Source organism: Nilaparvata lugens, chromosome 4 (assembly GCF_014356525.2).
Source record: "Nilaparvata lugens isolate BPH chromosome 4, ASM1435652v1, whole genome shotgun sequence".
NCBI classification, from domain to species: Eukaryota; Metazoa; Arthropoda; class Insecta; order Hemiptera; family Delphacidae; genus Nilaparvata; species Nilaparvata lugens.
The window spans coordinates 19,528,883-19,541,636 of NC_052507.1; the positions used below are offsets into that span (position 1 = coordinate 19,528,883).

Genomic DNA, 12,754 nt, shown 5'->3' on the forward strand with positions numbered 1-12,754 from the left:
TAGACACCTTTTTGGAACTTACAAGGCCAGTTGGTCCTCCCTTGAAGATGGAACGCACCTATGAGGAGGAATATGTTTACAGGAGTGTGTGTGTGTGCACAGGAAGCAATAATGATGACTGAGGTAACAACTCATCTGTATTGTCTAGAAATTCTAGTAACAAGGTAATATAATGATCAATAGATAGAAACCAAATGAAATCAAGAAAAACATATTTACATATTAGAATTAATGCCTCATAAACATATGCACTGTTCATTTGATTAAGTACACTGGAAATGTGAGTCGCCTGATTCGGAGATAGTTGGGGATGCGAGTACCGTAAGAGCTGATGAAGACCATGGCTGCTGATGGTGGTCCAAGGCCGAAATGTCATCAATCACCCTCAAAACCTGTCGTTTGAACAGCTTGATTTGCGAATCACTCAATTCCTCCAATTCAGGTATTAAGCTGAGCAGAAACATTTTAATACCTTGCTGTCTATCAATCTTCTGATTGCTAGTATCTGTTGCCTCGGCATTTGATATCATCTTAGCCTTTTTGGTTTTAGAGTACCAGTAGTCAGCAACTGATTGATCAGCTACAGATGCTGAGCTTCTGTTCGTTTTCTTCTGGATTTGAGAAGTACCGGCACTCTTCGATGACAAACTTTCAGGAGGGTTTTCAGTTTGTTGCTGAGGTGGATAATCTAAAATTGAGGGAGCTATTGATGGATAATTCTGTGAGGCATTTGCAGATTCATCGTCCAACTCAGAACCTTCATTATCATCAGTTGACGGCTGCGTTGTGCAGGATGGTGAAGGCAAATTTTCCTTTGCGGGAGGAATCACTGACTTTATGAATGGCACACAAAACTGCATTGCATTTTCCAAATAATAAGCCTTTTTCTTCCCTCCTAAATAACCTCTAGGCGAAGGTTTCATTCTTCTTATAAATACTGTCCTTAAATTTCTCCATTTTTCCTTGCATTCTTGCACTGAAACACAAAGAATAAAACTCAACCAAAGGAAGAAAAGAATACCATTAGCAAGAACTTATTGATAAATCAATAATTCTGTTATTTTTTCAGTCTTTGTCGAAGTGCTTGCAGGTCTTTGGTTACTGGTGAAACATTTAAGGAAATTCACTGATATTCTGCCAGAGGTGAGAGCTCACTTCAGAAACTATCTGGAACATCCTCAAGGACATTACATGCCTAATCCTACACCATTTAAATTGAAGCATTTATTGCAGATTGTTTTGAGCTGCTGTGGAACCTTCCAAATTGCATTAGGTCTCTATGGTTATCACATAAGAATTGAAAAGTTTCCGCAAACAGGATCTGAAACTTAATTTTAAGAACTTTCACTCCACTGTCTTGTAATGCTGATGCGTTCTTTAAAATAATGAGCAAAGTTAAGCTGAGCTTAACATACCGTACTGTGATCGAGGGATTTTCAGATCAAGCTCAATTAACTTCAAGTTGATAATATTCCTCCACCTCCACCATTATGGTATGATGATGATAAGAACAATCCCATTCCCATACTACAAAGTCAAAAATCTTGTTCCAAATATTCCCTCTAAATTCCTTTGTCAATATTGATCTATTAAATTGTTGCAAAACTGAATATATCGCACTTAAAATGACTGAAACTGCTGCAACAGTTTCAGCGAAATGCGTAAATTATACATCGAATTGGAAAAAAATCAAATGCTCTATGTTATAAGGTCAAGAAGAGCAAAAAAATGGAGGCAGACGTTATTTTTTCAAAAATGTCACACCTTGAAGAGCGGATTTCTCGAAAACTTTTAAGAGATATAGGAAAAGTTGGTAAATGAAATTTCATAATCTTTAATTTTGTTGAAAAGTAATGTCCATAGTTTTTGAGATATAAGTACCGTCGACCGGGGCAATACCTACTATTACTTCAGGCCCCACAACTGATCTCTAATAAACTATGACGTCATCACATGTAGATCATCGATGATCTACTGGCGGTAAGCAAGCGAAATAAGGGCGCTGTTGCTTGTTATTACATCTGATATGGTAATCAACAAAATTGGAATTACAAATTCAATTTTCACGGTGTTCCATTTCAATGAATATGGTTTGTTTATCATTCTTCTAATATTTGTTTGTGAAAAGTAATAATGAATTTGGGGTTTTAAATCATTGGGATACTGCTGTGTACCTAATTGTTGCGGGAATTATAACAAGATTCCAAAAGTTTCCGTACGGTTTTAAAGTTTAAAACGGTTTTTTTACTTTTTCGAAAGATGATACTTTGAAACGAAAATGGATACGAGCGATAAGAAGAAAGAGCTTCAATTCTACAAAACAACGGTTTACATGAAGTGTAGAAGAACAGTGTAAATAAAGTGTGAGTGGAAAATTTAATTGAAGTGTGAAATAACAGTGTAATTAGAGTGTGAAAGAACAGTGTGAATAAAGTGTGTGAAAGAACTTTTGAATTAATAAATTAAAAAGTAAATGCAAAGTGTTGAAACTGCCCATAACATCATAATATTAAAGGTTTTACCTAACTGAAAAACATCTCCTGATGGGTTTCTTTGTACTACAGATCAATTGTGATCAAGTTTGTGGGAGCCTCTTTCCTAAAAAAGAGTTAGGAAATTTGGTTTATCTTTGATTTACCTCTCCTTCGACTCTGATACAGGCTATTATTAAGTATTTTTGGTTGAGATGAATTTATCAATAGCTCTATCACTGAATCGAGTAGGCCTATGTCTATCAATCTGAAAATATGGATAAATTATTGCATTTGTGGAATAAAGTGTTTTTATTTCAATAAAATTTCTATTTATTAAAATACAAGTGTCTTTAATTTGAAATTTAGATAGTATTCCATCCAATAAAAATCGATACAGTAACAAAAGTTACATTGATAAGCTAGTAGAAACTACTACGATCTAGGAAGAATCAATCTACATGTTATGACGTCATTAATTAGTTGTGGGGCCTGAAGTAATAGTAGGTATTGACCGGGGTGACTTTGTCTACCCCGGGGTGACTGTCCCACCTTGCGGAAAAAGATTCAAATCAGTTTATCTTCGAACTCTGTTATCCGAAATCGATGTTTAACATTGATATCCGTAGCCCGGATCATTATCGAGGTTCTACAATCGATATCTCGTCGAATCTCGATATATTACTTGAATTATCGACATAAAACCTAACTACTTGCTTCATCTTGTGATTTTGTTGTCTGAAAACTTCGTATTAGAAAACTTATTTCTGAAAGACTTTATTTTTGTCTTTTTATTATATTTCAATTGGTATATCCATAGTAGAACTGGATAGGGTTCTGTTACTAGTTAAATACAACAAGGTAATTTTTTGGTTAAAACTTGGGGTGAATTTGTCCCAGTATACCGTATAAAAATATTGTTATGCAGGATATGATGCAAATAAAATTCAGAATATGATTAATACGGTATCATTTGTATTCTACCTAATAAAACATATATTATTCACCTTGCTTAAAATTAATAAGTTTTCAATATTAATTTTTTGCTGATTCTGTAGCTGCCTCGACGCTACAAACGATTTTTAGGCAGCAGAAACTGAAATATTTTTCAATAAATAATTTGTGATTTTTGATGTGGATTTTATTTGTTTTTAATGTAGTTATTCATTTTCAAATGTTAACATTTGGTTTCACTTTGAATAACTCTTGAAAACTAACTTTTTTCCATATATTTTTCAAAGTGAGACAAAGTCTAAAGTAAAAGTAAGGTAGCCTATATAATAAATTAAATAAAATATAAAGGCTAATATTGTTCACCTGGCAAACCCAATTTAGCAGATACCTCTTTCCATGCTTTTTCCGTCACAAATTTCGTTGAATATCCCGGAAGTTTGTAGTTGTACAGAACTTCATGCCTCTTTACTTCTCCAACGAATTTAATGTTAAATTCTTGATCATTCATTTTGAAAACTATACATCCAGTAGTCTTATACAACTGAAGTTTGTAACGCAACTGATTTCAGACTGTTTTGAGTTTTGAGATCGTAAAAAACCAGTTGCGTCGTTTGCGCCTCCCCCCACTTCAGCACATTGCCAGGGTCAAAACAGTTGCGCACGCAACCGGTTTGCAACGGTAGTAGTAAAACAGTCACACCGTGTGTAGTGTGTACTGGTTGTGATCATGGTCAACTATAGAATATTATTCAATAATGAATTTAATATTCACAGAAATAGGTATTCACCAAAATATTTCTTATTTAAATATGGTTTGACACTTGATCAATATTTTTCTTCAACCAGGGACTTGAGTATACATACTAAACAATACATACTGTTACAATAATGAATACAGCACCCCAAATAACAAAATTAATATCGTTAGAACATCACAGTACCAGTAGCCCTCTTAGAGAACCAATAAAATATGATCAATAAAGTTATTTTTTAATTGGTAATTTTTTTGTACATTTTACCTTCCTAGCGTTATATGTCTTTGTTTGTAATTATTCAATCATGCGGTAATAATAATACTCTATAAAATAAAATTATTCAAATATTTTAATAGAGCTTTTTATGCTAGGCGTAACAGAATTTCTTTTGGTAGTTTTTTCAAGATAATTGTGATTGATAAGTACGACAATACTAAAAACATTTTAATAGCTTGAGAAGTGCAGGGATAAACAAAAGAAATAATAGTAAAATGGTATCACAACCAAACAATTATTGTCACAAAATAATGGTGTAAACTCCGATAAATGTTATGTTCAGTTAAAAATGTTTATTTCCAAAGTTAAAATACAACAGTAAAAGACAACGAATCTAGTTAAAAGAAACATATTATTTAGGAGATAATGCCTATTATTTACCAACTGGTATATTAATATACTCCAATGACAAAATTTAAAGTTCATGGATTAGGCTACTAGACATTTAGATGGAAAATGAGAAAAAAATGGTACAATTCTGGCGTAGAATTATTAGATATAGAAGCGATGCTAATAATGTTCTAGAAAAGTATTTTTCGATTGTTCGATACTTATTCATCCTTAACTACACAGGATTAGATTCAGGCTATTTGAAAATATTTGTTCTACACTTTGTTCAGCAGATAATACTATCAACATAAAAATATTCTGTCTTTTAATAATTAACTTTTCCCAACACATTTTAAAATTGGAAAGATTCATCATTGTCACCATAAACGAATAAACCAAGGTACTGGTTGGCAAATTCTTTGAATCATTCTGTCTGAATGAGAACAACAATAATAATAAACAGCGGCCTTACAGGTTTAATCAAAACTGCATAATACAAACTGTACAATAATCAATATTCTCAGAAGTTAAACTGGAAGTAGGATTATATTTTAGGGCCATAAGTAAGTGAACAAGCTGAACACTGATGAATATTCATAACAAAACTAATGAGTAACAATTATAGTTAAAATTATTTTATTAATACTGAAGGTAAACATTTATAGTATTTTCTTATTATATTTCTTGGTTTTATTCAAACTAAAAAAAAAAAAACTAAAAATGTGTGAGTGCTTCCAAACTTCTTTACAGATAAAGTAGATGAGCGCACCTAAGTAGGTTGAGCACAAGGATAGTATATAGCTATATATAATATTATCTTGGGTCTATATATACTATCTAATTATATACTATTCTTGGGTTGATCTGAGCACACCTGCACAAAGCCTTACTCAGTTGTCAGTCTTAATTATTGCTCTACCTTAGAGACTAGATTACAATATTTTAAAATGATGAACTATCAACAAAAATATCATTACATTTATGATGACTCAATTGTTAGAAAAATCCTCTACAAAAATGAACAACATTAGACTTCATTGAGCAAATGATCTAGATAAACGACTGAATTAACCAAAGATATTTCTCACAACTCTCAACTATCTCCTTATTTCTATCTTTCTCGGTGAGGAGCAAGGAGTCCCTCTACTTGACTGAATCACAATTATTATTTTCATCAAGAACATCACTACCCTGGCTACTATTCACAAAAAAGTCAACTTCCATAAGTTTTTCGGTTGAACTAATTTTTGAAACACCTTCTGAATCAGAATCATGTGATACATCCATTGCGTCTACGTCGCCATCCTCACTGCTTGGGAGGCTTTCAAGATCCAAACTGTCATCGGACTGAGAGTCGCTAATTTCATCATCATCATCTGATGATGATGAAGAGCAACTGCTTTCCTCGGACATATCAGGTACGATTAACGGCAGTCTTGGCATCTTTGGTTTACACGAGTAAATATCTGCAACAAATCTCGGATGTAAGTAGTGGAAAATAATCTTGACGGTAAAAGCAATCTATGATATGAAAAGCACAAACCGTCATTCCCTGATAGATGAAGCTACAACTTAACTATTTTCCTATTTTAAATACATAATACATTCAAAACAATACTGTCGACTGGTATCTAATAAAATTATTTTTTCAATTTATATTTTAACAAGTTAGTACTCTTCAGTTCTAGAATGATTGGGAACATATTATATGAACCAAAATATTTTATAGTATAAAATAATAATATTTAAAATAAATATAATTTTTTCATAAAAATTAATAGCAAATTTATAGAATGAATTAAAATAAAAATGTATAGCAATAAGGCATTTTCCTCACATACGGCAGTAGGGCAGGGATAGCTAGGTTTTCAATAGTTATTTATACAACTAGGGACAAATGTGCAACTTTTTCTTCCAAAAGGGACGTTAGGGTTTTAGCATCGTAAATGTATTTTAATATTATTCACTGTTTTGTGTATTTGAACATTTGTTTTCAATGTTTAGATATTAGAATTGAAATGAGTAAAAGACAAATATAATTTTATTATGTACTTACCGTCTTCGTACTCATAAAAATTGAGAATATGGTTGTCTATTTTCGGCACACAGTTTGGACATTCCTTGAACTTTCTGTAAGCATTGCCGTGATGAGCTGGTCTTCGTCTACTCCAAATATCTGCCTTTTGGAACCTTCCAATCACCTACAAGAAAATTTGTGATATATTATTCATACTTATTTATAATATAAAGAAAATTTCATTTATGAAAATTCAACTAACGATAGTTAGTCTATACCATAGAGTACATATGTCGTTTAATACCTTGATTATTCGTCTCTGCCTATACTTACACAGTACCTGTAAATTACTCATAATCCATGATCATAAATCCTCAAAATCCAATCCTCATAATCCATGGCTATTTACAGTGAAAACTCTATGTAGAACGTATATATCGTGGGCTCAAAAGAATATTTTTTTAGTATAAGGAAGCATTCCTAATAATGAGATTATTGATATATTCATATAAGCTACAGGGGTTGTTCAAATCCACTACGAATTGCAAGTGGTTTTATAATTTAAATTATTAAAATAAAAAAATAATCATGACTTGTAAAAACAGAGAAGTTTAGTATTCTATAGTAAGACACACATTATTTATTGTATGTATTCTAGGCAACACTTTATCAAAGCTCATGTTGATATTCATTTGGAAAACTGCAATCCTCGAAAAATTTTAGTTACAAAAAAATATAAAATATATACAACATTACGAAATTTGGTTTCAATGGGTTCAAAAATCTGTGGTTGATGAGTGAAGTGTTTCAATTACAAGCTAATGTAGCCTACAATTTCACCGAAACAAGTTTTGTTTAAGGAAAAGTTTTAGTTTATAGAAACGTTGGAAAAAATATAGCCTACAAAATGGAAACATCTATTTTGTGTCGTCTAACCTGTTGGCAACTGTATCTACTGACAACTGTTCGTAAGTCCATTGCCATCCACATCCTGCGGACAGATCTCAAGAGTGGTCGACGCTTCAGTTTAGGAGAAGGCGCACTCGCCCAAGGAAATATACTATCTCGCAGATCATGATCATCCTCCTCCATTTGATGAGCTATGTATCTGTAATATTGTATAAATTATGTGAAAAAACATTGAATAATGTATTAGTAACAAGTTACAGCAATACGTCAGCATCGGTTTAACAGCTGGTGGAACATAGAAACAACACTTGGACCAATTTTATAAACGATTCATCCAACGATGGAGTCACAATTATTAATTTCGAGCATTCTTATCCAAGCATGATATCGCCGCCTAACAACCAATAAGTGGGTTCGATCAGAAACATTAGCTAGGCCAAGAATGTTCTTAAGATTCGTTTATCAATACAAACTTTTTCATTCTGATCGGCGGTTTGATCATCAATTCAAAGCAAATGAAGCGACTAAAATCAGAAACCACGGAAGAAGACATAACAAATGGAAGTTTTATAAACGAATTAATTCATTCCCAATGTTTAGCTTGATAATTAGGCTACTACAAGAAACATCAATAAGATTTTGAAATTGAAGAGTAAAAATTATTTAAATATTTATTATTTGATGAGGGGTACTTGAAAAAGCGAGTATACTATTAATGGACAGTAAAAATATTAGGCCTATATTTTTTATAATTTCTTATTCTTTAAGAATTATTCATTTCTTATTTTTATAGTTCAATTTATAATATTTTTAACTATTGTTATTTTTCATTAGTGAAATAGTCTTATTTATTTTTTTATTTATTTACAATGCAAATAACACTAATGTAATAACATTGAAAGATAAAATAATAAGGTAATCATTGTGCTATTTTTCTTCCAAATTTATAAATGACAAAGTCCAAGATAAGGTTAGAATTTAACGTGAAATAATAAGTAATATACCACCAATAAGAATGTAATCCTGTCGAATAGACAAGGAAATTCATTTCGAAATATATAGAGGCTCCTCAGAAGAAAGTTGTATGCTCAGTACCAGAATGAGTAGCCTTTTGTAACATAATGACAGAGCTTTGAATAAATTGAAATCTAGTGAAGCTTTTGAGTAAAGCACACCAAAATTAACTAATATAATACTTACAGAGCAGTGAAGAAGTTCATCCGCCCATATTCAGTTGGCTGGAGCCCGGCCCGGACGAAGTAGATAAAGCACGTCGCCAATAGATATTTGTCAGCCAAAACACAACATCTATCAAAACTGAGAAAATCACTTAGCACCATGTCCTCATCTGAAATAGAAAAGTAAATTTATGTTCAATTATGTTACTTCATACTTCCAAGAGATTGTAGGTATGCTTATAGACATACTCAGCTATGGTATAATAGAGACACAGATGGCACTTGAGTGCTTTGATAATGGATGTGTTGTCCTCAATGTTTCCGACAGAAGGTTGAAAAATTCATTAATTCCTTCTTCTACATTCATGACCAGTTAACTGGATAGATTGCGTTGAAGAAGCAAGATGACGGGTCAAACTATAAACAACCCACATGCTGGAGCTTACTTCTTCAACCTACTGCCTCAAGTAATGAAGACTATTGAGGATAACACACTCTTTGCGAAAACACTCAGGTGCTATTCAATCACTTGGGCGGGACGGATAATGCACCAAGAATACTGACATGAACCCCACCGAAGTCAATAACGTATTTTGACTATACCCTGGACACTGGTCTTCTGGACTGCGAAGAAGACGACACGAATAACAAGTACAGTCCAACCTCCACTTAACGAAATCCTCTACACACCGAATTTTTACCTGGTCCCATGACATTTTAGAGTTTTTGCTGCTTATTTACCTCTATTTAACGAATTTCGGACCTCTCAACAACAAAGTTTTCTCTTGACTTCAACCACGGAATAAGCATACCAAGAAATTTAGTAGTGCTGCTTCTTTCCTCTGTGCTTCAACATACAAAGTGTAGGAAGCAGACGGTCATTTTCAAGGAATTCTTTAGTTTCAGGAGAAAGGTTAATAGACTAAAAATAATGGCAATTCAGGTAGGAAGAAGGAAGAAGATAGAGTGGTAGACAGTCAATAGAGCAATAGAGGGTGAAACACATGTCGGAAATTGAATGCAAGCTACTGGAAATTGGATTCCAAGAGCTTTCAAGTTGAAATAAAATTAATATTTTATCCAATTCCCTTTAATATTCTTATTAGTTCATGGATTGTTTCATCATCATATTCCCATGTCATTTGGGGTGGGCTCTCCGTATCAATTTGCGCCATTCTTCTCTGTTTTTTGTCTTTTTTCGATGGGTTCATTATTGTAGACAAGGCAGGTGAACGACTGGACTTTTTTCCCATTCTTGCTTTTGTCACACATTTCAATTCTTTCAACTGACTATGATGATGATGAAGATGATGATGACTGTGACGAACCTGAGGAGAAGAATCCGTCAGATCAAGAAGTTCTAGAGGCTTTCAAAATTATCAGGCAAGGATTAAAACTGAAAAATAGTGTACCAGACATGTCTGACTGTTTGAATAAATGTGAGTCGTTTATCAAACATGATGTTTTATTCAAATGCAAAATTCAACCAATATTACTCACTTTTAAAATATAAAACAAAAAATAGGAAATTTGAGTTATTATAGTGAAGATATTGACAAAATAACCGTATTTTGTGTTCCATCTAATAGTAGTGTAAAAAGTTGAAAAATATTACTACAGAATATGTACTTTGATTAAACTCTACTAATAGTACAAATCAAGCTTTCTGGAAATAAATTGGTGAGTTTACTTACTTATTACGTTCTACAAATATTCAAAAAACATGTTTTTTATTGACAGCATGAATTTTCAAATTTCCATATTAATATTGGCCTGATAGGTACCTTACCTACGTTCGCGATGATATGTTTCATGTACCATATTCATTTATTTACCGCCGTAATAAGATATTATAAGATCTATCGGATCGTGGCAGTTTTCTTGACAGAACCTCTCAATAACGAATACCTCTCGGCAGCGAATTTTTTCTCGGGATAATCGACTTCGTTATATAGAGGTTCGACTGTAATTGGACTGATAGTCTATAACATACAGGTAGTAGGCTATTGTGTATTATTATTATTGCACTAAATATATTTTGTTGATAAGAAAAGGTGCATAGAATTGTAATAAATGCTTTAATGAAAAAAATATAATGCTCCGGTGTTGGTCAGTGATGCATGGAGACCTCAATCTAAGAATGTTTGTCTCCAAATGTGACAGTATATGTAGCCTACAGAGGGGGCAGCCTCAAATAAAATGTAATCACAATAATTTACACAGAATAGTGGCCTATGGTATGGACCTTTTTCACGTCACTCTTATATAAACATAATTATACAGTAGTACATAACAAACATTCAGTCTTTTCTGTTTGATTTAAACCATACTTTAATATAAAAGTGAAAAAAGTCTTTGCCACATCCGTCTGGTTTTCAAACAATGGTCATTGTTCTGATGATTCCCCACATGTAGGCTATTCTTAACAAGACCATTGACAATTTATTTCTGAAACCGATCACTCTTTTCTATCCCTCTTCATAGTAATATCAGGCGATGACTTATCTTCTAACTGTATAATTCGTTATTAGTCGTCACTATATACATTGGTGCATGCAATTTATATTGTAGATCTGATTTTTTGATATATCATTTGGGCATTATTATTATTAATACCTCTTATTGATTCTTTATTGATGCATTCAACAAGTACATCATCATAGACAAAAAAATAATTCTGTGTGAATTGGGCCGAAGATTTCTATATATTATATTTATTAAACTTGTTGGAATACTGTATGTTGTATGTGTAACTTTTTCTAAAAAAATATATTCAATTAAAACCTATGCTATCATATCTAGTCAAGAAAAGGTTATAGAGGGTAGCCTATGTTTGGAACACAATTTTCTTCAGTTTTGTTGAGACTATAGTGATGAAGTCCACGTATCCTATACTGGCTTGTAATCGGCAAAGGAAACAAATTCCTTTTTGTTGAAGTAAGTTTCCGATATCTCTAATATTTTTTGATACACCTGCTTTTAGAATTAAAAACCTATAATCACTTAGTATTAATTTCAAGTGAATGATAATCTATTATAATAAAACATTTTTTGCAACGCATACGGTAATTCTTAAATTTAACAACAGATACCCTAATTAATAATTATAACATTTTTATGTAAGATATTGCAGGTGTAATGTTTATCTGATAAGTAAATTATTCCGATAAGACAGAAAAATTATATTTTATATTTCATATAAACAAGACCCTCCAAAAATATTCTCCCGCATTAATTTAATAATGTTCTTGAGCAAATAACTTATTAGTGTGTGATTTAAATTTTTTCAACTAAAGTTTCTTCCTAAGCTAGATCAACCTTAAATGAAATATATATTTTAATACTTTAGAATATAGTAGCCTATAATTATATAAAAATACTATCTATCAGATAATAATGTGGACATTTATTTACCTACTCTAGAATAAAATTAAAATACCCTAACTTATGCTATCATAATAATCTTATAAACTTACCAAACATTTTAATAAAAATATTGAGTTGTTCGCGAGTAAATTTGAGTTCTGTAACTTCAATTTCTGAGTTATGTTTATCTTCTTCAAAAAGTTTATTCTCTTTAAGAAATTCATTTGTTTCAAAATTAATCAGAGACGTATTGTTACCCATTTTGAATACTATAATGCAATGTTTATATTGTTTCTATGATTCTAAGATGTATTTAAAAATAAATAAATATTATTATTCATAAACTTTATCTATTTCATAAACTAATCCCCTATAACTTTACTACCGTACACATTTTGATTCCCGCAAAAGCAAAAATGTTTTTATTTTAGCAACACCTGACAATGACATGAACTGGATGATACTAGCAACCTATTGCCGGTCATTATCAACTAATGA

The 12,754-nt window shown here is 32.0% G+C and overlaps 2 protein-coding genes across 3 annotated transcripts; both read right to left on the reverse strand.

Annotated features, from left to right (window-relative positions):
* Positions 1-123: 123 nt before the first annotated feature.
* On the reverse strand, positions 124-3,997 carry LOC111060055. 2 transcript variants are annotated; one of them, XM_022347693.2, is made up of 2 exons: positions 3,789-3,997; positions 124-976 (listed from the first exon to the last, which is right to left on the reverse strand). In XM_022347693.2, the coding sequence occupies exons 1-2, from the start codon at positions 3,931-3,933 to the stop codon at positions 264-266; spliced, it is 858 nt and encodes a 285-aa protein (XP_022203385.2). In that variant the 5' UTR covers positions 3,934-3,997; the 3' UTR covers positions 124-263. The 2 variants fall into 2 exon arrangements, with proteins under 2 accessions (XP_022203385.2, XP_022203386.2); XM_022347694.2 differs by having other exon boundaries at positions 3,814-3,992.
* Positions 3,998-4,841: 844 nt separating this feature from the next.
* On the reverse strand, positions 4,842-12,721 carry LOC111060054 (speedy protein A). The gene is made up of 5 exons (XM_039426880.1): positions 12,367-12,721; positions 8,913-9,060; positions 7,740-7,911; positions 6,843-6,987; positions 4,842-6,252 (listed from the first exon to the last, which is right to left on the reverse strand). Exons 1-5 carry the CDS (start codon positions 12,515-12,517, stop codon positions 5,930-5,932), a joined length of 939 nt encoding a protein of 312 aa, XP_039282814.1. The 5' UTR covers positions 12,518-12,721; the 3' UTR covers positions 4,842-5,929.
* Between the last annotated feature and the right edge of the window lie 33 nt (positions 12,722-12,754).

Excerpts from the sequence above, each read along its gene's own strand:
- LOC111060055 (XM_022347693.2), bottom strand. The coding sequence starts at position 3,933 with ATGAATGATCAAGAATTTAACATTAAATTCGTTGGAGAAGTAAAGAGG. Across the intron at positions 977-3,788 it reads TGCTAAATTGGGTTTGCCAG|TGCAAGAATGCAAGGAAAAA; the intron begins GTGAACAATATT and ends TTTGTGTTTCAG.
- LOC111060054 (XM_039426880.1), bottom strand. The coding sequence starts at position 12,517 with ATGGGTAACAATACGTCTCTGATTAATTTTGAAACAAATGAATTTCTT. Across the intron at positions 9,061-12,366 it reads TATTTTTATTAAAATGTTTG|ATGAGGACATGGTGCTAAGT; the intron begins GTAAGTTTATAA and ends TTTCTATTTCAG. Across the intron at positions 7,912-8,912 it reads ATGAACTTCTTCACTGCTCT|ATACATAGCTCATCAAATGG; the intron begins GTAAGTATTATA and ends ACAATATTACAG.